Raw genomic sequence first — 27,647 nt, 5'->3', positions numbered from 1 at the left:
AGGGCGGTGTGCACAGGCGCGAGAGGCGTGCGCGGACCGGAAGTTGATGCGTTGGAAGCGATTAGTGAGGTGAGGGGCGTGGGGCGCGCGTGGCTCCGGGCCCTGACGTGGGCTGGGGGAGCGCCGAGCGGGGAGGCAGGCCGCGCGAGGAGCAGAGTGGGAGGAAGCTGGCGGGGCTGGCCGAAGCGGACAGGTGGAGCTGGCGCATCCCGGGGAGAACCGGGGGGCCGAAGGAGCCAGACATGGAGTCGCGGAACCGGAGAGACAGGGAGACGATTTGAAAACTAGGGCGACCTCTCGGCTCGTTCCAGCGGGACCCCGAGGCCGAGGAACGGGGGCGCCCCGGGCCCTGAGACGCCGGGCTGAGCACCGTGAACCGGGGGAGAGCCGGGCCGAGGCCTAACGCTGACTCCCTCCTCGGCCGCTTTACGACTGAGCCCTCGGGGGCGCGGCCGGGCCGGGCGTGGGGACCGCACCTGCCTGGGGCAGCGGGGCAGCGGGTGTGCGGACGTCCCGACTTGGAAAAGCCCGCGGAGGCGTGGGATGAACAGACTGGCTTGTTTTGGCGCCAGAAAGGTCGAAAGTTTATGCAAAGTTTCGTGGGGAATGTGCGTCATGGAAGAGCCATGCGTGGATTTCAAAGTTGCTTTTGCACCAGAATACACTGGTGGGTTAATTCCAGTTTCCACGAACCGTTGGAAGGGTCCCGGTCAACCAAGAGCCGTACTGTTGATTGGCCGTGCCCAAGGGTCTCGTCCCTGCCCCCCGGGCCTGGGAAGGTGCCTCTTTGGGGCTCCCTGGTTTCCCAGCCTCCATCCCTGGGGTGTTGCCGTGTGTCGCCGGTGACCGTGGCCAGCTGTGAGGGCCCCAGTGTTCTCATTCACTGCTCCCGTCCTAGTCCAGTGCTTGGGAAAGAGCGGGCTTTCCGGAAGTGTTTGTGAGCATGAGTGACTGTCTGTCTTCTCTCCCCCCCAGCTTCCGGGGCCTGAAAACCCAGGCTGAACTCGGCCAACACGGATCGCAGCAGCATTCAGAAGTGCCCTGTGTGTCGCCGGCCCAGCCAGGCCCCAGGCCATGCTCTCTGCCGCCCGTGGTGACCCTGCACCCCGACCTGGAAGGACTGTTGGCTCTTTGGGGAGCACGCGCTTTCTTGGCGCAGGCACCGGCCCCTCACTGCCGCAGGTGGGGAGCGGATGAGCCCTATGCCGTCTGCGTGGTCAGCGCTGAGACCAGTTTGGGGAGAGTGGTGTAACTGGCAGCATGCCCCCTCCCAGGACAAGGGATGCCAGGGACCACAGAGACCACCGTCGGGCTCCCAGTGAGGAAGAGGCCCCGGAGAAGTGGGACTGGAGCTGCCCGGAGACACGGCGCCTCCTGGAGGATGCCTTCTTCGGTGGGGAGGACTACATCCGGCAGGGCTCTGAGGAGTGCCAGAGGTTCTGGGCCTTCTTTGAGCGCCTGCAGAGATTCCAGAGCCTCAAGGCCTCCAGGCAGGAGGAGGCAGACCCCGGGCGTCCCACACACAGCATCCCGGCGCTGGCTGACCTCCCTTGCACTTATGACCCACGTTACCGCATCAACCTCTCCATCCTCGGCCCCGACACACGGGGCTCTCGGGAGCTGGGCAGGCGCCTGCCCCCGGAGAGAGCGTCCGAGTTCCGCCGCGCCCTGCTGCACTACCTGGACTTCAACCAGAAGCAGGCGTTTGCGCGGCTGGCGAAACTGCAGCGCGAGCGGGCAGCGCTTCCCATTGCTCAGTACGGGAACCGCATCCTGCGGACCCTGAAGGAGCACCAGGTGGTGGTGGTGGCCGGCGACACCGGCTGCGGCAAGTCCACTCAGGTGCCCCAGTACCTGCTGGCCGCTGGCTTCAGTCACGTGGCCTGCACCCAGCCCCGGAGAATTGCCTGCATCTCCCTGGCCAAGCGTGTGGGCTTCGAGAGCCTCAGTCAGTACGGCTCGCAGGTGAGTGGGGCCGCCAGCCAGGGTTCCGAGCTTCCAGCTGACCGTGGGAGGAGTTGCTTCTGCATGTGGTGGTTTCAGTAGAAGCTGAGCACTCGCCCTTTGACCTAGTGAGGAGTCTTCTAGAACTTTGCAGATTGGCTTGTGTATTGGTCAGAAGACAAAGGCTTTAATCCAGTGTAGCACTTTTAATAGCAAACCAGGAAAAGGGAACATACTAAAACCTCATCAATTTCAGCAGTCATACAAAAATTCATTAATAAGGGTACTTTATTTTCTTTTAAAGATTTTATTTATTTATTTGAGAGGTAGAGTTATGACAAAGAGGCAGAGACAGAAAGAAAGGTTTTTTCCCCAAATGGCCACAATGTCTGGAGCTGCACAGATCCAAAGCCAGGAGCCAGGAGCTTCTTCCAGGTCTCCTGTGCAGGTGCAGGGGCCCAAGGACTTAGCCATCTTCCACTGCTTCCCAGGCCATAGCAGAGAGCTGGATCAGAAGAGGAGCAGCCAAGACATTTGGGCACAGTGCTGGCCCCAAGGACACTTTCTTAAAACCGTGCATTGTTGAAGTTTAGTACTCTGGACACAGGAACGCACAGGGCGTGAGGATGGGGTGGTGACTGTCACAGACAGGCCACTCGTGTAGCCGGCAGTCCGGCAGCATCGGCACCATTCGAACACCCCTCACTCCCTAGTGTCCCGGGGGCTGTCCCTGTTCGTAGTGACAGTCACTGCAGAGCCAGGCTGTCATCCCTGAGTTAGAAACCGAGCACCACAGGCTGTCTTGGTCTCTGTTTTTCATAAATGGGATCATTTCCTCCGGGGTCTGTGAGTGTCACCTGCAGTACAGTGTAGTACTGTTCATCTTCACAGCCACACTCCAGTACGTTCATGGAAATGGGATTACATTATTCTGTGGGTGTAAAGATACTTTGAAATCCATGCCTACTGTTCTGTAAGATGCATTTTCCATGAACTTTTAAACTAACTTTATTTATTTTAAAGAGTTAAAGAGAAAAGAAGAGACAGAGAGGTCTTGCATCTGCTGGTTCACTCCCCAGATGGCCACAATGGCCAGCACTGGGCCAGGCGAAAGCCAGGAGCTTCATCCAGGTTTCCCACGTAGGGGGCATGGGCCCAAACACTTAGGCCATTCTCCACTGCCTTTCCCAGGGCATTAGCAGGGAGCTGGATCGTAAGTGGAGCCGCTGAGGTTCAAACTGGGGCTCATACGAGATGCTGGCATGGTAGGCAGAAGCTTCACCCACTGAGCCACAGCAGTGGCGCCTTCCATGAGCTTTTTTTTTTTTTTTGACAGGCAGAGTGGACAGTGAGAGAGAGACAGAGAGAAAGGTCTTCCTTTGCCGTTGGTTCACCCTCCAATGGCCGCCGCGGTAGGCGCACTGCGGCTGGCGCACCACGCTGATCCGATGGCAGGAGCCAGGTGCTTCTCTTGGTCTCCCATGGGGTGCAGGGCCCAAGGACTTGGGCCATCCTCCACTGCACTCTCTGGCCACAGCAGAGAGCTGGCCTGGAAGAGGGGCAACCGGGACAGGATCGGTGCCCCGACCGGGACTAGAACCCCGTATGCCGGCGCCGCAAGGCGGAGGATTAGCCTAGTGAGCCGCAGCACCGGCCTCCATGAGCTTTTTGAAGACACCTTCTATTTACCCTTTCTGTTGATGCAAACCTGAGGGTTTCCAGTTCCAGGCTCTTGTGAGTTGTGCTGCTGTGAATGTGCCTGGTGCTGGCTTTCGGTCCATACTTCTGCTGGGGGGGTGTTTGGGAGAGGAGTTGTGCCTGGTGCTGGCTTTCGGTCCATACTTCTGCTGGGGAGGCGTTTGGGAGAGGAGTTGCTGGGTGTGAGGCCTGCACGCACCTTTAACTTGAGCAGATGGCGCCAGATCATCTTCCCAGGGGCTGTCACAGTTCGCACTCCAGCCGTGGGTCACCACGGCTCAGTCTTGTCAGCCTTCTTCACGTGTTCACGCCAGCTTTTCTTTTCTTTCTTCTTCTTCTTTTTTTTAAGATTTATTTATTTATTTGAAAGATAGAGTTACAGAGAGACAGAGAGAGAGGGAGAGAGAGTGGTCTTCTTTCCACTGGTTTACTCCTTAGATGGCTGCAATGGCCAGACCTGGGCTGATCCGAAGCCAGGAGCTTCTTCCGGGTCTCCCACACGGGTGCATGGGCCATCCTCTACAGCTTTCCCAGGCCATAGCAGAGAGCTGGATTGGAAGTGGAGCAGCCAGGACTCTAACCAGCGCCCATATAGGATGCCGGCACTGCAGGCGGCGGCTTTACCTCCACAGCGCCAGCCCCGCCTCAGCTTCTCTGATGGGTGCCAAGTAGCTCCCATTCTGCTGGGCAGCTCCCTGATGACCAACAATCTCTTCATCTGCCTGTGGGCCCTTCGGAGAACCTGCTTGGCACAGTGCCTACTCACGTCTTTGTCCTGTTTGTCCTTTGCATTGTTCTTGATTTACATAGATCTTTGTAGATTCTGGACATGAGTTCTTTGTGTGGTTTCTGTGTTGCAGGTCTTGTCTCTTGCTCTGTGAGTTGCCATTCATTCCGTTAATGGTGTCTTCATTTACATGTAGTCCTGTTTGTCCTTATGATTAGCATTCTCTGGGTCCTGTTTAAGAAACCTGCCTATGTGAAGGCCATGACTATGTTTTCCTGTTTGTTTGTTTCTTCTAAAGACTTTGACATTTTGGGGTGGTACTGTGGCACAGTGGGTTAAGTGCTGCTTGAGAATTGAGTATTCCATCTGGAGTTTCTGGGGTCAAGTCCCGCCTCTGCTTCTGTTCCAGCTTCCTGCTAATGTGTACTCTGAGAGGCAGCAGGTGATGGCTCAAGTCCTCAGGCCCCTGCCACCCACAGAGAAGACCTGGATGGAGTTCCCGGCCCTTGGCTTTGGCCTGGCCCAGCCCTGGCTGTTGTCGGCATTTGGGGAGCAAACCTGTGCATGGAAGATTGTGTGTGTGTGTGTGTGTGTGTCACTCTGCCTTTCAAATAAATAAACTTCAAGAAATTACTAGTGTGATTAACATACATAGAGTTCTGTGCCACAAGCCTTACTGGCATTGTCATGTGAAATCTCACAGCATCTAGGAGAGAAAAATTTTTTATTTTTTTAAGATTTATATTTGAAAGGTAGGGTTGGTTTTTTTTTTTTTTTTTTTTAAACAGAGAGAGAAGGAGACAGATCTTCCATTCTCTAGTTCACTTCCCAAATGACTGCAATGGCTGGAGCTAGGCTGGTCTGAAGCTAGGAGCTTCTTCCAGGTTTTCCACATGGGTGCAGGGGCCCAAGGACTTGGGTCACCTTCTGTTGCTTTCCCAGGCACATTAGCAGGGAGCTGGGTCAGAAGTGGAGCAGCTGGGACTTGAAGTATTGCTCATATTGGATGCCAGCATTGCAGGCGTCAGCTTTACCTGCTATGCTACAATGCTGGCCCGCACAAATAGGTCTTTAACGGATATACTTGGCATTGGATTTGTCCAAGGTCAACACTACCAAATGGTACAGGTGGGGGTCTTCTCCCAAGCCCACTGAACCTTGGAGTCCGACAAGCAGGCATTTCTGGTGTGGGCGGGATGAGGGGCTGGTGCCAGGCCCAGAGTCCCTGCTGATCACGCCTCTCTCCCTCCTGCCCCAGGTCGGCTACCAGATCCGCTTTGAGAGCACACGTTCCGCCGCCACCAAGATTGTGTTCCTGACCGTGGGCCTGCTCTTGCGGCAAATCCAGCGGGAACCCAGCCTGCCGCAGTACGAGGTTCTGATTGTGGATGAAGTCCATGAGCGGCACCTCCACAACGACTTCCTGCTGGGTGTCCTGCGCCGCCTGCTGCCCCAGCGGCCTGACCTCAAGGTCATCCTCATGTCGGCCACCATCAACATCTCGCTCTTCTCCAGCTACTTCGGCAGTGCCCCTGTGGTGCAGGTGCCCGGGAGGCTGTTCCCCATCACGGTTGGTGCTTCCACAGCCCCCGCCATGCCCCCTGGCCACCCGGACCTGTCTGTCCTCTCCATTGCTCTGTTTGGTTAAGGATTTTCTCTATTAAGACCCCCATGATCTGACCACTTAAAATGTCCCAGGTAAACAGCTAAGTGCTTGTCAGAGGAAGAGCTAGACTGGTGACAGAGTGAGCCAAAAATAGGCTCTGATAAGATGGAAGTTTCTGCCTGTGGTTTCACAGTCCGGCTGCTCCAGTCTGGTGGGCAGGTGTGTTCCGTGTGTCACTCAGGGACCCAGGCTCCTCCTGTCTGCTCTGCTGTCTGCGCAGGGCAGGGTTTCTCAGTCAGTGGTACTGACCTTGGGCCTGTCCTGTGCGCCCCAGGCTACTCGGCGTCTGACCTCTGCCTGTCATGGCATTCTGCTGCTCATTTGTGACGACTACCAGGGTCTCCAGGTGTCGCCAGCCTGCTCCAGGGGGCAAAACCACCCCCACTGAGAACTGCCCTCCTGGGGCTGCCCTTGTCTAGACCATGCAGGCAGAGCTCGCCGGAAGGGTTCCATCATCCCTGTGGTTTCTGGTTCTAAGAGCCGTTGGTCTTCTCCGTAGCCGGAGAGCGTGCTGGTTCCATCACTGAGAGTGTTGTTTCTTACTGGAGTCGTGCTTGAGATGCACAGAGTGGCAGGCCCTCAGTGCACAGCTCAGTTAACTTTCACAGATTACATATGTCTGTGTGGCCAGCACCCAGATTTGTAAAAGCAAACATTACTGTCCTCCCAGAAGTCCCAGTTCCCTTGCTGTTTGGTCTTTTTATTACGTCCTCCAGAATGGTCCCATTTGAGTTGTGCTATGTGCATCTCCCCAGCAGCCTGAGGTCTGCCTACCCCCAGTCTGCCCATCTGTTACTCAGGCCTGGCATGACAAGGTGTGCTCTGGGCTGTCTCATCACAGGTGGTCTACCAGCCGCAGGAGGCAGAACCGACCACGTCCAAGTCGGAGAAGCTGGACCCACGGCCTTTCCTGAGGGTGCTGCAGGCCATTGACAATAAGTACCCCCCCGAGGAGCGGGGGGACCTCCTCGTCTTCCTCAGCGGCATGGCGGAGATCAGCGCAGTGCTGGAGGCCGCCCAGACCTATGCCAGCCACACCCAGCGCTGGGTGGTACTGCCGCTGCACAGCGCGCTCTCTGTGGCCGACCAGGACAAGGTGTGGCGTGCAGCTTTGCGGAGCCGGGCAGGTGGGGTCTGTGGGAGAAGAGGCGGGGCTGCTGCATGAGGACTGAGCTGGCTCGCTGGTGCAGGTCGGCGGGGTTGCACTTGTGCAGAGGTCCACAGCCAGCAAGGGCAGGGCAGACACCCAGAGCCCGCGCTTAGCCAGAGTTTGGCAGATTGTTTGTAAAGGGCCAGAGAATAGATATTTTCATCTTTGTAGGCCCTAAGCTCTGTCACAGCTGCTCGGACCCACTACTGCGGTGCAGAGGCAACCCTAAACCACACGTGTGGGTGGCTGTGTTCTAGTAAAACTGGACAAATGTGGTGGCAGGGGCCAGTGTTGTGGCCCAGTGAGTTAAGCTGCCAGTTGGGACGCTGGCTTCCTGTATCAGCATTCTGCTTCAAGTCCTAGCTTCTCCACTTCAGTCAGCTCCCTGCTGATGTGTCTGGGAAGGCAGCAGAAGGTGGCCCAAGTGCTTAGGCCCCTGCACCCACGTGAGAGACCGGGATGAGATTCTTGGCTCCTTGCTTCAGCCTAGCCCAGACTTTTGCTGTTGCAGCCACTTGGGGAGTGAATCAGCAGATGGAAATCTGCTTCTGTCTCTCTGTTGCTCTGCTTTTGAATGGATAAGTAAATATTTCTAAAAGAAAAATGACAAAGGCTAGGTCGTGCTGTAGCTGTAAGACACCACTTCGGATGCCCACATCCCATGTTGGAATCCCTGGGTTCAAATCCCAGCTCCACTGCTTACGTAGACCCTGGGAGGCAGCAGGTGATGGCTCGAGTACTTGGGCCCCTGAGTTCCTGCCTCCTGGCTCCAGCCTGGCCCAGCCCGGCCCAGCCCTGGCTGTGGCAGGCATTTGGGAAGTGAAGCAGCAGGCAGGGGTCTCGCTCTCTGTCTCTGTGCTGCTTCTTGGTGAGCTGGGTTTGACTCACATGCTGTAGTTGTTGACCCTGACCCCAGAAGGGCTTGTGCAGAGGGCCTGAGTCGAGAGACGGATCAACCGGGGAAAGCTGTGCAGTATAGCTGGGTTCTGGATTGTGAAGTGGACATCAGCAGAGATGAGGCTGAAAGCTGGGTGCGGCTGGCCTGCAAGGCACCTCAAGGACCCAGTGTGGTGCCCGGCTCCGTCCCCGGCGCCCTGGGGAGCTGTGGGAGGGCTCTGAGCAGGGCTGGGGGTCACTATTGGCTGTGCTTTAGGAGATCCCTCTGCTTGCTCTGTGAGGGTGGATTGGAGGGTGTGAGGCCAGAGGCCAGAGGCCAGGGATTTGGGCAGCGGACAGAGACTTGGGAAATGTTGGAGGCGGGTTGGGGCTAAGGGCTGAGGGTGGTGCAGAGCCGTCTGCACGGGGGACTGTGGAGAAAGAAGGGTTAGTGGAGGTGCTGAGGCTGTGTTAGACACATGGGCATGTGGTGTCCATGGGCATTCAGGCCCCTGGACACACAGTTCATTGGGGGTCAAGTTAGTTCTGACGCCACCACCTCTCTCCCCAGGTGTTTGATGTGGCACCCCCTGGAGTCCGGAAGTGCATCCTCTCCACCAACATCGCCGAGACCTCGGTCACTATCGATGGGATCCGCTTTGTGGTTGATTCTGGTAAGGGCTGTCCCTTGCCCCCACCCACCACCCTGGGGGCCTAGAAAGAAGTCTGGAGATGTGCGGGTGCAGCCAGGGAAGCCCTAGACCTAAGTGGAGAGTTGGTGAGGCTTGAGGCTGTTGAGCAGTGGCAGCTGCTTAATTTTTCTCAGATTTTTTTTTTTTTAAGATTTATTTATTTATTTGAAAGAGTTACACAGAGAGAGGAGAGGCAGAGAGAGAGAGAGAGGTCTTCCATCCCATAACTTACTCCCCAATTGGCCTCAGTGGCCGGAGCTGCGCTGATCCAAAGCCAGGAGCCAGGAGCTTCCTCCAGGTCTCCCACGCGGGTGCAGGAGCCCAAGCACTTGGGCCATCCTCCACTGCTTTCCCAGGCCACAGCAGAGAGCTGGCTGGGAAGAGAAGCAGCCGGGCCTCGATCCTGCACCCTTATGGGATGCTGGTGCTTCAGGGCATTAACCCGCTGCGCCACAGTGCCGGCCCCCAGATGTTCTCAGACCCCAGGGCCTGTGCACCATTGATCTCGCTGCTGAGAGCTGTCTCTCCAGGTGTCCACATGGCTCCCTCCCTGCCCTCATTGGAGGGCCCATGTGTCTCCCCAGGAGAGGGCCCCCATTCACTCTGAGAGGCACCCTCTCCTCCCACCGCTGCTTCACTGCTGAGAGCCTGGTGTTGGGTTCTGTGGCTGTCGCTCTCTGTTCTGTCTTCCTTCTGACTGGAAGGTACTGGAAAGTCAGCGTGGCCTGGTGGTGAGGAGACATGGGCCAGCCTGGCCCGGTCACTGCTGCCTGTGTCACCAGGGTCGAGTCATTGGCACTGCCTGTGTCGCTTTGCTCATCTGTCCCATGGTGCTACCCTGGCCAGGCCATAAGGACCGAGTGAGTTCATATGCATGGGTGTACGTGGTGGCAGCTGGCCCAGGGTGACTTGACTGAGTGCGGCAATAACAGAGCTGCCTCGGGTGCGCCCGCCATCTTGTGCCGCCAAGAGGGCCTTCAGCGCTGCTGCAGGAGCTGTGGTGCCCGGATTTGAGGCTGCTCCACTTTCAGACACAGCTTGGGCTTAGGGTGGGTGGGGCGTTCTGCTCGGCCCTGTGAGGCCAGGGCCTTTGTCTGGTTCATGGCTGGCACTCCCATGCCTGGTGCTGCGTGGCGCCTGGCCGGGAGCTCAGCAGAGATGTGTGGGATGAGCGCTCCTCTGAAGACGCCGAAGCTTGGGGAGGAAGTGAGAGAGGAGGTTTCAGGGCTGGGCCGTCGCAGCTGCCGGTTGGTGTCAGTGGGGTGAGGAGTGGGTGCAGGTGACCGAGCGAATGGTTGGCCGCCGGGTGTGTGCACAGCCACGCGTGCTACAGCACACACGCCCACACACGCCGTTTCCCTCCTGGCCTCCCTGCTCTCGCCCAGGCAAAGTGAAGGAGATGAGCTATGACCCGCAGGCCAAACTGCAGAGGCTGCAGGAGTTCTGGATCAGTCAGGCCAGCGCCGAGCAACGCAAGGGCCGGGCAGGCCGCACAGGCCCCGGGGTCTGCTTCCGCCTCTACGCCGAGTCCGACTACGATGCCTTCGCACCCTACCCCGTTCCAGAAATTCGGAGGGTGGCTCTGGATGCGCTGGTGCTGCAGGTGAGACGTGGGCAGGGAGGGCAGGTGCCAGGCGAGAACGCGGCGGGTGTAGACGGGACCAGTCCCAGCGTGTTGGGCCAGGAAGAGCAGGGCTGGCGAGACTGAGGGAGCTCTTCCTTCCACATGTCAGACTGCTCCTGGGGGTGGGGGCAGGGTCAGAATGCTCTCGGCTGTGATGGGAAACCCCACAGTATTACCTGCTTCTGTAACAGGGAGCCCCAGCCCCAGGGCAGGAGGTTCCAGGCGGGAAGCGGTGCTCAGTACACTTTATGTCCCGAGGCTGCTTGACAGCCAGAGCCCATCACCAGGGGCCGGCACAGCAGCTTTGGTTCCTTCCCTCTGTGTCTGCAGGGGGGCTGGTTTGGGAGGGGTGCGTGGTGGGGAGCCTGGGAAGTGAGTGCGGGAGAGTGTGGGCCAGGCCCCTGAAGGGGCGCACGTCCCTTCCACACACTTCCCCTGTGGAGGCCACCCCTCACCGAGAGGGCCGCTGGGAAGTGTTCAGGAGGAAGAGGAGAGTCGGGAAGAGCGTGACGTGTGAGGAGCAGGAGCCAGCGCCCTGCTGACAGTGGTGCGTGCTGGTGCTTTCTGTTCTGTTTGATTCCGCTGGGAATAAAAAAGGCTGATTGTGACCCACTGGGTGGATTCTCTGACCCGCTGGCGACTCACAGCCTGACCGCACGGTGCAGGATGTCTGCCGCATCACACGATGAGAAGCTGCGAGGCAGGGGCCCCGGGCTTATGTGGAGGGATCAGCGAGCGGTGTTGCCAAGGACTAGGTTCTTCTCAGCTTTCTAGCCAGTTTGGCACAGCTCCCGGTGAGGAGGAGGAGCCTACCACTTAGGATGCCATTTAGGATGCCCAAGTCCCCCGTGGGAGCACCTGGGTGGGATCCCCAGCGCTGGCTCCTGATTCTGGCTTCCTGATGCTGCGCACCCTGGAAGGCAGCCGGGATGGTTTAAGCCGTTGGCTTCCTGCCACCCACCTGGGAGACCTGGATCGAGTCTGCACCCTTGGGTGTTATGGGCATTGGGGCATAAACCAGTAGATAAAAGCGCTGTCTCTCGTCAGCAATTAAAAGTAAAGTTAGAATGTGCTTACCTAGGGCTTTCTTTGGCTAAGCAGCATTGTGAGTGTTTTGGATGTAACTGTTGTGATCCTCATGCAGCCTCCATGGGGTCGGGGATCTCCGTGTCCCCTTTACGGCTGAGGACAGAGTGTGCAGGGGTGAAGCACCTTGTTCTGGGCACTCAGCTGGCAAGCGCCGGAGTCGGGCCATGGGAGCCTTTCTCGGAAGCCCTTGGCCAATCTCACATCCTGTCTTGTTGACGGGATGGGGTCACGTGTCCGGTTTGTAACCCGTGGCCTCACCCAGCTGGTTCAGAACAGTGATGGTCAGCCCCAGCTGCATGTTGGGGTCACCTGAAACAAAAAGGAAAAGCAGTGTGTCTCTTAGTGAGCACTGGACACTCTCCCAGGCATCAGGGCTTAGTTGGCAGGAGGAAGTTGGGGCAGCTGGTTGCCAGGAAAACAGCCAGAACTGTGCCAGGGACCAGGGCCAGGTGAGCTTGCTTCTCTCTCACGGTCGTATGAGCTGCGATGCCCCCAAGCCTACCTTCAGTGTCGGCGTCTGTCCACGTGCCAGGCCCAGTAGTGGCCATGCTGTCTCTCCTCCACACCCCCACTGCCCACCTGGGCCTCTGAATTAATCACGATTCCTTCGGTAGCAAGTGAGAGAAACACGACTCACACTGTCACAGGAAGGGAAGTTTTATCAGTTTGTGTGTGATTGCGGCGGTGGGGCGGGGAGTGGGCCATGTCTACCTTAGAAACAGGCCCAAGACTCCTGGGCTTGTGGCGGATGCGTGGATTTCCAGTGGCTTCCATCCTGACCACTCACAACCGCGGCAGATGCCAGAGCCCCCGTCTCCCAGCTCCAGTTTGCAGAGTCCCAGAGAAGGATTCCAGTTGGCTCTGCCCCGCTCATTTGTTCATTTCATAGTTGTTGTGACCCAGAGCCCAGGAGCTGTGACTGGTCCAGCTGAGATCATGGGCTCCTCCACTGTGGTCAGATGTGCTGGGCAGATGCACGGAGACACACAGTAGCCTTCCCCTGGCTCCTCGATGTGGGTCTCAGCTGGGGGTTTGGAAGTTTCACGCGTTTGTGACTCCTGAGCAACACCTGTCCATGCCCCACCGTGGCTCATGTGTTCCCTGGTCTCGGGGTGGGGCTTCTGTCTCATTCCAGATGAAGAGTATGAGCGTGGGGAACCCCCGAACCTTCCCCTTCATTGAGCCCCCCCCACCAGCCAGCCTGGAAACCGCCATCCTGTATCTCCAGGACCAGGGAGCTCTGGACAGCTCCGAGAGCCTCACTCCCATCGGGTCCCTGCTGGCTCAGCTGCCTGTGGATGTCGTGATTGGTGAGGACCCCCTGGGTGATCCCATAGGCAAGTCTGTTCCTTCTTTGGGCCCAGCGACTCACAGGGTCCCAGCCAGCCCCCGTCCCAACACCAGAGATGACACAGTGGAGAGAACAGATGTCCCGGGGCTGGGGGCTTGCTTGCATCAAGGGCAGACGCACGGTGTGCGGGCTTCGAGGGAAGCAGGCAGGGCTGGGCAGGGCAGGGCTGGTCCCTGTGGTGCTGGCTCCAGGTCAGGGGAGGGCTTTGAACTGGATGCAAGGCTGACAGGGTTAGGTAGAAGTGGGTTTTCCGTGACTGAAGGAGGCTGGAAAGTTAAGGAGTCATCCTAAGAGCTGGGTTCAGTGAGGGCCGAGAGGGGCCAGGTCCCCAGGGTGCTGTGGAGACGACGCTGTTTCCAGGCCCATCTGGGCCTGTGCAGGTCCTCAGTGGCTGGTCAGGGACAGGTGCGGTGCTGCTTGTCTGTGTGGGTGACAGAGTCCGGAGCGGGGGTCATCCTGAGGGGCCCGAGGCGGGTAGGCCCTGTGACCCTGTCATTCTCACCTCTGACCTCGGGCACACCGTTGGTGTCCTGCGGATGCCACCCCTGGGGGAGGTGTGGCCTGAGGTGCCTGGCTGGAGGACTGCTCCACGCAGGGGCCCTGCGGTGGTGATACACCGGATGTCCTCGCCCGCGGGGATTGCCCAACACTGAGTGTGTTCACAGGGCCGCCCTGGGAGGGACAGGAGGCCCTGACTGCCCAGACACAGGAGTCCTGGGTGTCCCACAGCTCAGACCCTTGCCCGCATCTCTGCTGGGCCCCGCCTGTTCCTACACTGTCCTTGCCTGCTCTGCGGTCATCAAGGTTTTGCAACTCAGCTGCCTGTTGCTCTCTCGCGCGTCCCTGAGTCATCGCTGCCCTCTGGGGAGCCTGCTGACCACGCTGGTTCTTCCCCACAACGGCTCGGCTGCCATCACGGCCCACGCCGCCCACTCTTCCTGCCTCAGCAGGCCTCCTGGGGTGCCATTGCTTGAACCGTCTCCGTTAACGCCTTGGACGCCTGGCGCAGAGACTGTGGTCCCCAGGGTGGGCGAGGCTGGGCCAGCCGCTCCAAGTGCCCCCGGGCTGAGGCAGTTATTTTGTTTGTTTAGAAGCACATAGGGCTGGAGAAACGGGGGTCAGCAGACCATTCTGTGAGTGCGTGGCGGTGCCAGCGCTTCCTTGTGTCGCTTGGTGCTTACTACTGAGGGCAGGGCCTCGTGTTGCCCTGTACAGATGAGGATACTGAAACTTGGCCGGGAAGCAGTGGCCACAGAGCCTGGTTTTGGCGGGTGCTGGTGCTCAGTACTTCCTTCACGCCACCTCCCCGGGGCAGAGCAGGGAGACGACTCTTCAAATCCTGTGGAAGGAGAGGAAGGCTCCCAGATGGGTAGCAGCAGAGCTGGGGGTGCAGGGGTCTTGGCTGGGGTGTCCTCCTTGCCAGGGCAGTTCCTAGCCTGTCACGAGGTGAGCCCCAGTTGATTCTTGGAGCACCCCGGAGAGGAGAGGTCAGTGCTGTTTCCCCATTTTTTTTTTAAGATTTATTTATTTATTTATTTGATGAGAGTTACAGAAAGAGGGAGGGACACAGAGAGAGGTTTTCCATTCGCTGGTTCATTGCCCAGATGGCCACAACAGCTAGAGCTGAGTTGGTCCAAAGCCAGGAGCTTCTTCCGGGTATCCCACATGGGTGCAAGGGCCCACGAACTTGGGCCAACTTTGACTGCTTTCCCAGGTCATAGCAGAGAGCTGGATTGGAAGAGGAGCAGCCAGGACTCAATCCAGCCTCCATATGGGATGCTGGCACCTTGGGCGGAGGCTTAGCGCACTGCGCCACAGTGCCAGCCCGTTTCCTCATTTTTCAGACAGGGAGACAGAGGCCTGGTTAGGTGGAAGGATGCGGGTGGTCACTGAGCTGGGGGCCTGGCCTTACTGCCCAGTGTTATCTGACCAGGGCAGCCATGGGACAGGTGCTTAGCACGAAGTCACGGGGACTGTCAGATTTGGGACATGCGAGCCATAGTCACGGGGCAGGTGGGCAGGCCAGAGATGGCCGGATTCCCCCGGGCGCACCTCACAAACAGACGTTTGGCCATGTTGAGGTTCTGTTTCTTCTCCTTCCTTTCCACTCTCCTCCCCCCTTCTCCCTCTGCCACCACCCTTGAGTTGGACAAAGATGGCAAGAGATTGATTCTGCCGCGGCAGAGTTAGCACCTGCTGTGTGCTAGAGCTGGTGCAGGTGTGGTTGTGCGCAGGTCCTCGAGGCGGGGGAGCGCCGTTCCCCACGGCAGCTGAGGGCGGGTGCCGGAAGCAGGGGCAGCTGGGGCGTCAGTTGTGAGTGGGAGAGCAGGAAGGCCATGGCGTCGGTGACAGCAGCGGTGGCGCTGTCATCTCAGGACAGTGCTGGGGTCACGTGTCCAGAAAGCACTGCAGGAGGGTTTGAATCCACCCCTCTGGCTCCTGGGGCCTTTGTGGGGGGATACAGAGTAGGGGTGGGAGGGCCCAGGGGGTGAGGGGCCCATCCCAGCACCCAGAGGCTCAGCCGTGCCCGCCCGCCAGGGAAGATGCTGATCCTGGGCTCCATGTTCAGCCTGGCGGAGCCCATGCTCACCGTCGCGGCCGCCCTCAGCGTCCAGTCGCCCTTCACTCGCAGCGCCCAGAGCAGCCTGGAGTGTGCGGCAGCTCGGCGGCCGCTGGAGAGCGACCAGGGCGACCCCCTCACGCTCTTCAACGTCTTCAACGCCTGGGTGCAGGTGAGGCTGCTGGGGGAGCTCTGTCCATGTGTCCTGCACGGGGTCTGGGCCTCCTGCGCTGCGGCTCCTCGTACCTCGTCCCCTTCCCACCTCTGGCTCTGGGGCTGCATGGGCCCCAGCCCCAGGGTTTCTAAAGCCAGTGCCATCTGTAGAAGGGTCTCATTCCCTGGCCTGGTAACCATGCATCCAGGACACGTGTCCTGAGTCCCGAGCTGGTCAGTGCTGGGGACCTGTTGGTGACCAGAACTTCCCTGGTCTTGCCTTCCTGGGGTTCCCAGTCTGGAGCGGGGAGACAGACCTAACCCTAAACAGTGACACCCCAGAGAGGGCTGGGAGAGCGCACAGGGTGGTCTAGGAGGGCTTCCTGTGGGAGGAAGTGCTGGGGCTGAGACCCGGAAGGAGGAGAGCAGCTGTCCCTGGGCGAGGGCCAGCAGGTCTCCCACCTGTCTTATGGCCTGCCGTGGCTCATGCTGGGGCAGCCTGGGCGGTGGGCCAGCCCCCGTGCCCCTGAACTGGCTGGGCTCAGGCACTGGGACGTCTGCTCTGCCTCCCAGGTGAAATCTGAACGGAGCAGGAACTCCCGCAAGTGGTGCCGCCGCCGGGGCATAGAGGAGCACCGGCTGTACGAGATGGCCAACCTGCGGCGCCAGTTCAAGGTGAGGCTGAGGGGCCTGGGCCGGCCCTGCCCAGCAAGCAGAGTGCCAGCCCCCTGCAGACCCTTCTTCTCCCCTTCCCTGATCAGACCAGACTCCTTCCCTCCCCCCACCTCCCCCGACGGCAGATGAGCAGGTGTAGGGTAGCCTGGGCAGGGCAGAACCCCAGGAGGCTTCCTGGAGGAGGCAGATGGGGTGAGCAGTGACCTGCCGCGTGCTCATGGAAGAGCCTCATGCTCTGGACCAGGGAAATAGCCTGAAGCACAGGCTGAGCGCTGTGAGGCGGCTGAGGGCGAGGCTCGGGGCCCTGAGATGGAGCCAGCCTCACTCTGCTGCTTGCCAGCAGCCTGCCCCTTGGACATCCCCTCCACAAACAGAAGATAAATGTCTCCCAGCCACACAGTCTTCTCACAAGGACTGAGAGAGCGAGCACAGCGCCCGCGGGTGCCCGTTTGGGTGCCTGTAGGGTGAGGGCGGCCCAAGGAGATTGCCTGTGAAATCGTGATGAACGCCCACCCCCCCCCAGCCCCCCGGCCCAGCCCCTCCACGGCTCTTGGGTTTGTGCTCCATGGCTGTCGCTTCGTTCGGCATGGAGCTCCCTCCGATGTGTTTCCGTGGCTGAAAGATCAGAGCCTGTCTCCTTTGTTCCATCTGGTTACAGATGGGCAAACTGAGGCCCAGAGTGGGCGGTTACCTGGCCAACGCCCCTGTGCAGTTTCCGGGGTCCCAGTGGGGACCCGGATGTCCCGATTGCTGTTAGCATCTCAGGGAACCTTTGTTGGGCTATCTCGAGGCATGGTGCCCCTTTCAGTCCTCTGTGGGTCAGGGGCTCCACAGGAAGCAGGGTCCCATCAGCCTGGGTCATGTGAGGGCTCTTACAAAGGCATGGCCAGTGGAGGCCTAGGGGCTTGGAGTGACTGCACGTCAGCCACCTGGGGCTGCTGGATGCAGATTCCCGGCCCCCATCCAGCCCTTCCACAAGATCTGACTTTGGGTCTGCGCTGAGGGCCAGGACTTGGCATTTCCACCATGTTCCCGGGTGTGCTGGAAGCCGGGCTCTCAGGCCACTCCTGGGCTGGAGCATCCTGGGACCAGCGGGCCAGGGCCCTCCCCTGGGCCTGAGGGATGGGTGGGGGCAGAGCTAGAGCCTGGAGGCAGCTGTGGGCTGTAGGGAAAGGTCGCTGACCCTAGCCCCTAGGGAGGATCCAAGGGAGCACTCGCCTTGACCCCTCTTCTGCCCCTTCCTGTCCCTTGCCCAGGCACTCCCTTGGCCAGCGGTGATGGCGCTGTCTCCCACGGAGCAGTTATCTACTGCCCCCAGCCTCCTGCAGCCCTGTGGGATCCTGGGGTTCTCATTTCCCATGTGAGGAAGCTGGTGGCTCAGAGGGGGAAGGCACTCACCAGCAAGTGGTGGGCCTTGGCCGTGAACCTACATCTGATGCCAGAGCCCACTGAGCCTTCTGTTCTCTCTGTCCCCTCCCCCACGCCCCTAGGAGTTGTTGGAAGACCACGGGCTGCTGGCCGAGGCTCAGCCGGTGGCGCCGGGGGACAGCTACAGTCGGCTGCAGCAGCGTCGCGAGCGCCGGGCCCTACACCAGCTGAAACGGCAGCACGAGGAGGGCGCGGGGCGCAGGCGCAAGGTGCTGCGGCTGCAGGAGGACCTGGGCGACTGCTCCAGCGAGGAGGACGGCGCGGGCCGGGCGGCCGATGACAACGTGGACATCCAGGTGGGACGCCCTGGGGCTGCGTGCTGGGGTGGGCAGGAGTTTCCTGGAGAGGAGATGGCTCCGTCCTGGAGCCTGAGGGGCCCCGTCCCTGCCCCGCCCCAGGGAACAAGTTCCCAGACAGGGCCTGGCCCGGAGCCCCAGGGTGTATGTGTCCTAGCGCCAGCCCGCTAGGCAGAGTTGGGAGAGCTCCTAGGAGCCCGCCTCCCCGCCATGTCCCCTCAGGATGTGAAGTTCAAGCTGCGGCACAACCTGGAGCAGCTGCAAGCGGCCGCCAGCGCCGCCCAGGACCTGAGCCGGGAGCAGATGGCGCTGCTGAAGCTGGTGCTGGGCCGGGGCCTCTACCCGCAGCTGGCTGTCCCCGATGCACTCAACAGTGGCCGCAAGGACTCTGACCAGGTGGGCCTCTCCACTCCCATCCCTGTTTGGTTGTCACTCTGTGCTGGGGACATGGTGGGGACTGCAGACAGCCCTGGCTCTGCCCTCATTGGGCTCACAGTTCACATCCCAGATGATACCTGGAGCGGGGCAGGGCTGGGATGAACTTCACTCAGCCTGAACGTAGTCAGGGAGGTCTTCCTGGAGGAAGGGCCATGTGGGTTGAGACGTGGAAGAGGGAACCTGGTCCCGAGGATGGAGGGAAGCACCTGGGCCTGGGAAGAGCAGAGTCCGGAGCCTCCACCCCACCTCTGCAGGTTTTCCACACGCAGGCCAAGCAGGGCACTGTGCTGCACCCCACCTGTGTCTTTGCCAACAACCCTGAGGTGCTGCACACACAGGAGCAGGAAACTGTGGGCGGCGAAGGAAAGCAAGGTATCGAGAGCTGGTGGGAGGGGCCCCCGTTCCACATGGGAGGGGCAGCGATGCAGTGGCCTCAGGAGCGTGGCACCCATGGGCTTGCCTCTCCTCCCACACACCTGTGCGGCGCTGCTGACACAGGGCCTGTCGGAGGGGGCTGCCAGGGACCACCAGGTCGGCCTCAGGCCTTGCACACCGATCTAGCCAGTGGCCGTGCCCAAGGAGTGCTGGGTGTCAGAAACCCTGGCCATGGGCTGTGCTCCTCAGTGCGGGCCCAGCAGTCCCCTGGGCCTCGAGCCCCATTCCTGCCACACGGACCTGGCGGAAGCTGGCTCCAGAGCCCCCACTGCTGCTTCGTGGTCTCTCCAGGCTCTGGGTGGCTCCGCAGTGCAGTGACCGCGTGGCGCTCTGCGCATGTCACAAGTAGAAATGCGCTAAGCTGCGGCTGCTGAGTGAGGGCCCTGAGGGAGCGGCGCTGGTCCCTCCCTGACCCTGCGCGCCTGTGAGTTCCCAGCGGCCACCCCCCACACCGCCCTGCCCTTTCCTCTTCTTCAAGTTAGAGGGCCCGACAGAGGGGTCTTTGATCCACTGGTTCACTCCGATGGTCAGGGGCTGGGGCTGGCTGCCATGTCGTCTGCAGTGGCACCAGGTTGCCGGTTCTCCCTCCTCGCGGGCAGAGCACGTGCGGACAAGTGGCAGACGTCTTACCAGGACCCACTCGAGCCCTTCCTCGTGTGGGTGTGAACGGGCGGGGTGGGTGCGAGCGGGAGAGCCGGGGCCTGAGCCACTCCGCCACCCTTCAGGTGACAAGGACAAGATGAGCAGCAGCCACCAGCTCCTCGCCTTCGTGTCCCTGCTGGAGACCAACAAGCCCTACCTGGTGAACTGCGTCCGCGTCCCCGCCCTGCAGGTGCGTCCCGCCCCACCCCTGCCGAGGAGCTGCTGCAGGCGGGGCTGCCTGGGCCCGCTGTCCTCTTCCTGCGTGGGTTTGCTGAGAGCCCAGCCCTGCCCTCAGGGGCGTGTGGCGGGGGTCGGACTGTGCAGACACAGACGCAGGAGGGCACTGAGCCAGGGAAGTAGCAGGGGAGATTACCAGTGGGGGAGGGGCGGATGTGGAGCGTGGGCTGTTGGTGTGATGAGGCCAGCAGGGTGGGCCTCGGTCAGAGGGTCTCCAGGGACAGCAGCGGCACACGCAAAGGCCCTGAGGCACCAGGCTCAGTGTGCTCAGGGAGGGCTGGAGGTGCCGTCATAGAGAGGCAGGTGAGGCTGGAGCCCCAGGAAGCTGGGCAGAGCTGGGCACCCTGTGCCAAGGTGAGCACAGCTGTCCGGGTGCTCGGGTTGCAGACTCGCTGATGCCCGTGTCTATGGCCAGAAAGGGGGTCCTGGCGGCAGTGGCTGCTGCACTGCACGCCACCAGGCCTGGCCTCTGTGACCCACGTCATAGAGGGCCAGCGAGCTCAGGGTGGGCAGCAGCGAGTGACCAAGCAGAGCTCCAAGGTCACACAGTGCACCTAGTGGTGCCCTCAGCTGTATGCCCGCAGTAGCAGGACCCTGGTTTTGGTCCCAGGGGACGGAGAGGGAAGAGGTCCCTGTGGAAGGGTTATGGCCACTGTGCTTCCCGCCGAGGAGCCTGCTGCTGCCCTGTGGCGGCCGTGTGCCTCCCTGCTGGAGCCGCACTGTGTCAGCTCCCGCGGACAGGGAATGGAACGACCGCGTGCCTGGGTCTCTGCCCACCCTCAGTGTTTTGTGTGCGTGGAGAGTGGTACTTGGGTCTGAAAGTTGGCAGAACCAGGTGTCGAGCCCTCCCACACATCACCCAGGACCTGTGGCTGCTCCTGCTCCCCTCACCCCGTGCCCCAGCCCTGGGATGCCCCAGCATGGTGTCCTGGTTGCCCTGGTGGGTGAGCGTGCACCTGCTGTCCAGGTTCTTGCCCTCCACGGTGTTCCTGTCTGTGAGCGTCACCCCTGAGCTGCCACCCCCCCACTCCCGCCCCTGCTGGGTTCAGCTGCCTCTTAGGGTGCAGGCTGTCTCCTGTCTCTCCAAGTCGGTGTCAGCTCCAGGGCCAGGGCCAGGCCTTGTTCACGGTTGTGTCTGCAGCACCTGAAGGGGTCTGGCACAGAGCCCGCGGGGGTGGATTCTTCATATTGACAGGTAGACAGATGGACAGGTGGGTGGGCAGGAGCCCAGGCGGGAGCGATTCTCCTTGAGATGGCGCCTGCCCCTCCCACCCACTCTCCATCCTCTGCCCCCTCTCTTGCAGTCCCTGCTGCTGTTCAGCCGGTCCCTGGACACCAATGGTGACTGCTCCCGCCTGGTGGCTGATAGCTGGCTGGAGCTGCAGCTGGCGGACAGCGAGAGTGCCGTCCGGCTCCTCACGGCTTCCCTGCGGCTCCGCGCTCACTGGGAAAGTGCCCTGGACCGGCAGCTGGCCCATCAGGCCCGGCGGCGGCACCTGGAAGAGGAGGAAGAGGAGGGGGAGGAGGCTCCGCCCATCAGCCGCAAGGAGGTGGCAGCCCTAAGCAGGGAGCTGTTGCAGTTCATGGCATCCAAGGTAGCCTGGCCCACGTGCTGGTGCACAGCTGCGGTCAGGAGTCAGCTCCCGTGGGCTGCAGACGTGGGAAGGCTCAGCCTCTAGGTCACCCGGTGCAGGCATACTTAGGGGATTTGAAGCCAAAGAGGTTAAAAACGTGCCCATGGTCAGTCAGCTGTGAGGTGTGGAGGCCACCCCACCGCCTCCTGTCCTGCACCACCTGTGTCCTCGGATGTTTAGTAAGCATTCTGCAGGCAGGATGTGAGCAGGTAAGAGAGCTCAGATGAGAGAGGGAAGCTGGAGGCATCTGTCCATGGAAGACAGAGAGGAAGAGCTGGCCAGAACAGACTTTAAACCAGTCCCCCAACTCTAAGTGGGGAGTGCAAAATTGCCCCTCATTCTGGTTCATGTGGGTGGGGTGGGGGAGAAAGGTGAAATCCAGGGTGACTTCCTGGGAGAATGGAGAGGCTGGGGGAAAGTCCAAATGCAGGTTTCAGGCACAGCAGGATCCAGGAGCTCAGCAGTCATCCCCCAAGTCTGTCTCCATCTGCTGTGTTTCCTTAGGTTCCCTACAGCCTCCGGCGGCTGACAGGGCTGGAAACCCAGAACCTCTACGTGGGGCCCCAGACCGTCACAGCTGCCCCCAGTCTCCCTGGCCTCTTTGGCAGCTCTACCTTGTCCCCCCACCCCATCAAGGGGGGCTATGCTGTCACTGACTTCCTCACGTACAACTGCCTCACGGTGAGCCTGACCCAGTCCTGGCCCCTCACCCTCCTGCCCAAGAGAAGGGGCTTTAGGAAGCCCCACCCCCACTGGGACTTGGTCTGGGGCTGGGGGGCCAGGCCCTGACAGCCTGCCTGCTGCAGAGCGACGTGGACCTGTACAGCGACTGCCTGCGCAGCTTCTGGACCTGCCCCCACTGTGACCTGCACCTGCCCCTCACGCCCCTGGAGCGCATTGCCCACGAGAACTCCTGCCCCCAGGCCCCACAGGAGGGCACCGCAGGCAAGCATGGGGGCCCCAGCCGTGTGTGTCTGTCCAGCTCCCCGGCCATCCCACGTTGTTTCCTGTGTGGCTGGGCACCTGCTGGATGCTGGGGGCTGATGACCTTACCCCTTGGCCGGAGCCACACACAGGCCCAGTTCCAAAGATGGGGCCTGGAGCACCACCTGCTTCCGTCTGCCCGCCTGCCTGCCTCTGGTCTGTTTTGCTGTCCCTGTCTGTTTCTGTTTCTCTGTCCATCTGTGGCTGCCGCTTGTTCTTTTCTCTGTCTCGCAGCTGACTCTGCCCCGACCACCCATGCCATTGTCACCCAAAGCATACTGCACATCGCGTGCTGTGGGGGTTAGGGAGGGAGGGGGACTGCAGCGTGGCACTCGGCCCCACCCTGGAGCTCACTTTTCCAGGCTCTGTGTCTGTCTGTCTGTCTCTCACTCTCACTGGCCAGTGCGTGTGTTAACCAAGGACGGCTCCCGGAAAGAGGCGGAACTGGACTCCCCCAAGGCGGGAAGAGAGCCTGAGCCCCATGGGAACCTGGATGTGGTGGGTGGGAGCGCACAGCGGGGCGCCCTTCTCACAGCCTCACCCTTTCCCTTCCTTTAGGGGGTGAGGAAGTGGCCCCCGAGCCTGTCCAGAAGGCGTCTGTCCTGCAGAGGCCCTACCACTGCGAGGCCTGCCAGAAGGACTTCCTGTTCACGCCCACCGAGGTGCTGCGGCACCGCAAGCAGCATGTGTGAGCAGGCAGCGGGGTGGGCGGCTGGCCTGCGAGACCAGTTAGCCCCAGCCCCAGCCCAGGGGTCCCGGTCTGGAGGGCGGGGGTGACCGTGTGAATAAAGCCTTGCCTGCAGGCCTGGTTGTGGGCCGGCTGCTGCCTGCTTAGGAAGCTTCGCGGCCGGCTGTCCTTGCCGCCCTGCACCATGTGCACAGGGCTGCGGGAGGGCTGGGTGGTCAGGGCCCAGCAGGGACTCTTGGTGGCTCCTGAGCCCAGGGCCAGGCTCTCCGGAGTGTCTGCTCTCCGCTTCCCTTGGAACTGGGGAGGCCTGAATCTGCCCTTGTGTGTGGGTGGCTCTGAGCTGGGCGGGTGTGGTGGGGAGGGGATGCTCCTGTGGGGCCAGGGCCCTAGCAGCTGACTCACGAGGCAGCCACCAGGGAGCTCCTGCTGCTGGCCCACCAGGCCTCTCTCCCAGTGGCCTCCGGGCCCTCTTCCCCATCCTCACCTGGTTGGCTCTGCCCACCTGCCTCGGCTCACCTCCCCGCGTGTCTGATGATCCCCGATCTCGCCACGCCCTGACTGCTCCCCAAAGTCTGGCGCCTGTGCCCTGCTGCCTCCCGGGCACCCACACCTGCCACCTGACGGGTCTTAGGCCTGACCCCGCCAGGGCCAACCTCAGAGTCCCTGCTGCTCCATTCCTTGAGTCATCAGTCACCCATCTGTCCGCCAACCAGGACACTTGTCTGTCTGGAACGTGTGTGAGGTGTCCCACCCAAGACTCCCGTCTGGGGAGTGAGTCTAAAGGAAGCTTCTGAGAAGTGGGAGAGACTTACTGCCCAGAGGTGGCCATCAGTGCAGCGAGCCAAGTCACGTCCCCTCTGGTGTGTGCTGTGGCGCAAGGTTAATGATGGGGGCTGGGTGGGCCTGTTCTCGGGCACTGGGTGGCATCCTGCAGGACCTCCCTCGGCGACCAGAATGACGTGTGCTCTGCTGCAGGCGGGGCCATGGCCTTGGCATTCCCGTGACCCTGCATGACACAAACCACATGTGATCGTCGTTTTCCCGGTCAGTGCTGGGCCTGTTTACAGCAACTGGTGACAGTGGCTGCTGGGCAGCTGTGGAGTGGGGCCGCGCTCATCCCGGGGGCGTTGACAGTCTCCATAGTGAGCAGCCTGGCGGGGTCTCTCACGCCTTCATTCAGCAATCTTGCAAACATCGAAGTGGAACAGGTGCACAGGTCAGGGCTGGCATGGTGGTGCAGCAGGTTACACTCTGCTTGTGACACCGGCATCCCATGTTAGAGGTCTCGTCTGAGTCCTAGCTGCCCCGATTCCAGTCCAGCTCCCTGCTGGTGGACCCTCGAGGCAGCAGATGGCCCGAGTGCTTTGGGCCCCTCCCACCCATTTGGGAGGGTGTTCCTGGATGGGGTTTTCTGCCTTGTGGCTTCAGCCTGGTCCAGGCACGGCTGTTACAGCCATCTGAGGAGTGAACCAGTACTCACAGGATCTCTGTCGCTGGTGCTCCCCGTGGCCCCCGATGGCCAGCACGCCCGCTAACTCACAGTTCTGAACTTCACAGTGTGCTTTCTCTGGTTTCTGCTCCAGATGACGTCGCATCTGGCTCTGCTGTGTTCGTCGTAGCGGGTGCCTTCACTGCTTGTCCTGCTAACGGACACTCAGTTTATGTCCAGCTTCCAGCAGTGCTGCTGCGAACACACTGGCCCTTGGTTTTGGTGAATTGTGTCTTGCTGAGTCCATATCCGGGGGGTAGAACTGCTGGATGGGTTTGGTTGAGTCTGAAATTGTTTTTCAAGGTCATTCTACCAATTTGCACTCCACCAGCACCGGAGAGCATGATCACTCCCTCCACCTGCTGACTAGGTATTATCAGTGTTTTGTTCTTATCTTAAGCATTGTACTGGTGGTTAGTGTACATATTTTTAAAAAATATTTATTTGACAGGTAGAGTTACAGACAATGAGAGAGAGAGAGACAGAGAGAAAGGTCTTTCTTCCATTGGTTCACCCCCCAAATGGCAACTATGGCCGGCGCTGCACCTATCCGAAGCCAGGAGCCAGCTGCCTCCTCCCGGTTTCCCACGAGGGTGAAGGGGCCCAGCACTTGGGCCATCCTGCACTGCCTTCCCGGGTCACAGCAGAGAGCTGGACTGGAAGAGGAGCAGCCGGGACAGAACCAGCACCCATATGGGATGCCGGCGCTGCAGGCAGAGGATTAACCTAGTGCGCCACAGCACTGGCCCCACTTATTGTATATATATTTAATATTTTTTGTTTTTATTTGAGAGACAAAGAGGCACCACTTGGAATGTGTGTATCCCATATATCAGGTGCCTGGGATCAAGTTCTGTCCCAGCCTCCTGCTAGAGTGCGCCCTGGGAGGCCGCAGGTGAGGGCTCAAGTGTTTGGGTCCCTGCCACCCACATGGAGACCTGGGGAGAGCTCCTGGTTCTGGGCTTTGGCCTGGCCTGGCCTGGCCTGGTCTGGCTCGGCCCAACTTTTGCAGGCATTTGAGGAGTGAACCAGGGGATAGGAGATCTGTCTCTCTGCCAGAAAGATTGTGTGTCTTACTGTTTCAAAGATTTTTAAAAATATATTCTGGACACAAGTCCTTTATCAGGTAATATGTTAATATGAATATTTTTTCCACATCCATGAAAAGGCTTCAGAAAATTCATGGAAGTATGGGATTAAAAGATGAAAATCTAAACTTTAAAAGTCTAAAAGAAAAAGTCATGTGAAAGTGTGACAGGTTCTCCATCTGCTGGTTCACTGCCCAAATGACCACAACAGCTGGGGCTGGGACAGGCTCAAGCCAGGACCCAGAAACTCCATCCAGGTCTCCCTCTTGGGTGGCGGGAACTGAGGTATGCATTAGCAAGGAGCCAGATCAGAAGCAGTGTGGCCAGGACTTAAACTGGCACTCCATTGTGGAACGTGGGCACCCCGTGTGCCACAGCAGCTGTCCCCTCAGTTTGAGTTACTGCTCGAGTTTTAGGCTGCAGCACTGGGGACACTTCTGTGGCAGCGACAGCCGCTGAGTCCACGACCTTGGGTCGTGAGAGTGTGACCAGGTCAGTGCTGTCTTTTCTACATTAGTTGAAGAAAAGTGAGTGCCCTTTAAGGGTTTCTTAATCGTAGGAAACAAGAAGAAGCCAAGTCAGAACTGTGAGGTGGATGCCCAGAGTCCCTCAAAACTTGCCCAGACTGGCCCGGGATTGGTGAGCGGGAGCTTGGTCATGTTGGGGGACTTTGGTGGAGCCTCCCTAGGCATTTTCTCTTCAAACCTTGGTCGTGGTTAGGCCACTGCCTGACACCAGCATCCCATATGTGCACACAGGGCTGCCCCACTGCAATCCAGCTCCCTGCTGTGGCCTGGGAAAGCAGCGGAGGATGGCCCAAGTGCTTGGGCCCCTGCAGCCATGTCGGACACCCGGGTGACTTCGGCCGGGCCCAGCTCTGGCCATTGTGGGCATTTGGAATCTCTCTAACTCTGCCTTTCAAATAAACTATAAACCCCTTAAAAAAAAAAAAAAAAAGCCTTTGGCCAACTTTGTTCAGTCAGTCTCCTTATACACAGATGGGACTGTCCTCTGGCCCTTCAGGGAGCTGGCAAGCAAGATGCCTGGACGTCCTGGGAAACTGATGCCATGACTTTGCCCTTGACCCGTCTGCATTTACTGTGGCTCGACGACGTCTGCTCTCGGGAGCCGCTGCTCTGACTGTGTTTCGTCTTCAGGATCAGGCTAGTAAACCCGGGTTTCACGTCCTGCTTAGATGCTTTGACCCCACTTGTTTAGTTCCCATGGGAGTCTCGGCTCCTGTCTGCAGCCATGCTGGGTGCTGGCGTCGTGAACGTGGGGCAGAAAGTGTGTAAGCCAGAGCAGCTGAGGTGCTGCCGTGTGGGCTGTCAGTCCAGGGAGGGGCTGGGGCTGGGGCCCACTGCTGTGGGGATTAGGGTTTCTTTTGAAAGCGTTGAAAATGCTCTACAGTTGGTTGTGTGATGGATGCATAACTTGGTGAGCAGATAAAAGCTGTGTGGCTTCTATGGTGTATTAATTATATTGTGACAAAACTGCGACCAAGTAACATCCATAACTTCCATCCACTAGTTCACTCCAGAAGACTGCAGGAGCTCCATCCGGGTCTCCCATGTGGGTGCAGGGACCCAAACACTTGGGCCATCTTCCACTGCTTTCCCAGGCCATCAGCAGGGAGCTGGATAGGAATTGAAGCCAGGACTTGAACCAGTGCCCCTATCGGACACCGGTGTCAGGTGCCACGCCCAACCTGCCGTGCCACAATGTTGGCCCCAATGGACCCTTCCGGTGGCTGCCCTGACACTGCTGGCCAGGGCCACGGCCAGGCCCATGGCCATGCCCAGGCTGCCTTTGTCTCCTGCCTGTCCCTACTGGGTTTAGGTTTCCACCTCAGTCCCCACCGTAAGGCCTGGCTCACAGAGGAGTCTCATCAGGGAGGTGCATGCAAGGTGGCATCCTGTGGTCAGGACACACCTGCTCACAGCTCTGGACCCATGGGTGGCCCGATGACCTGTGACCACCACCCAGCTCAGGCACGGACACCAACCCCGCCCAGACGCGTCACAGGCAAATGCAGGGTGGCCCTCAGGACCCAGACATCCCTCTCCCAGCACCAAACACAGCC

General features: G+C 59.9%; 1 protein-coding gene across 3 annotated transcripts; it reads left to right on the top strand.

Moving 5' to 3' along the window:
* On the top strand, positions 1-27,009 carry DHX34 (DExH-box helicase 34). 3 transcript variants are annotated; one of them, XM_062177969.1, is made up of 17 exons: positions 1-69; positions 976-1,965; positions 5,628-5,939; positions 6,877-7,131; positions 8,633-8,735; positions 10,139-10,356; positions 12,602-12,776; positions 15,356-15,549; positions 16,104-16,205; positions 17,696-17,929; positions 18,152-18,325; positions 18,622-18,739; positions 19,528-19,634; positions 20,986-21,276; positions 21,820-21,996; positions 22,122-22,260; positions 22,858-27,009. In XM_062177969.1, exons 2-17 carry the CDS (start codon positions 1,261-1,263, stop codon positions 22,989-22,991), a joined length of 3,438 nt encoding a protein of 1,145 aa, XP_062033953.1. In that variant the 5' UTR covers positions 1-69; positions 976-1,260; the 3' UTR covers positions 22,992-27,009. The 3 variants fall into 3 exon arrangements, with proteins under 3 accessions (XP_062033953.1, XP_062033952.1, XP_062033954.1); XM_062177968.1 differs by lacking the exon at positions 1-69 and adding an exon at positions 118-667; XM_062177970.1 differs by lacking the exon at positions 1-69 and adding an exon at positions 724-779.
* Positions 27,010-27,647: the final 638 nt, after the last annotated feature.

This window comes from Lepus europaeus, chromosome 19 (assembly GCF_033115175.1).
Source record: "Lepus europaeus isolate LE1 chromosome 19, mLepTim1.pri, whole genome shotgun sequence".
Classification (NCBI taxonomy): Eukaryota; Metazoa; Chordata; class Mammalia; order Lagomorpha; family Leporidae; genus Lepus; species Lepus europaeus.
The sequence above is the reverse complement of the archived record's forward strand: the minus strand, read 5'-3'. Positions and strand labels throughout refer to the sequence as shown.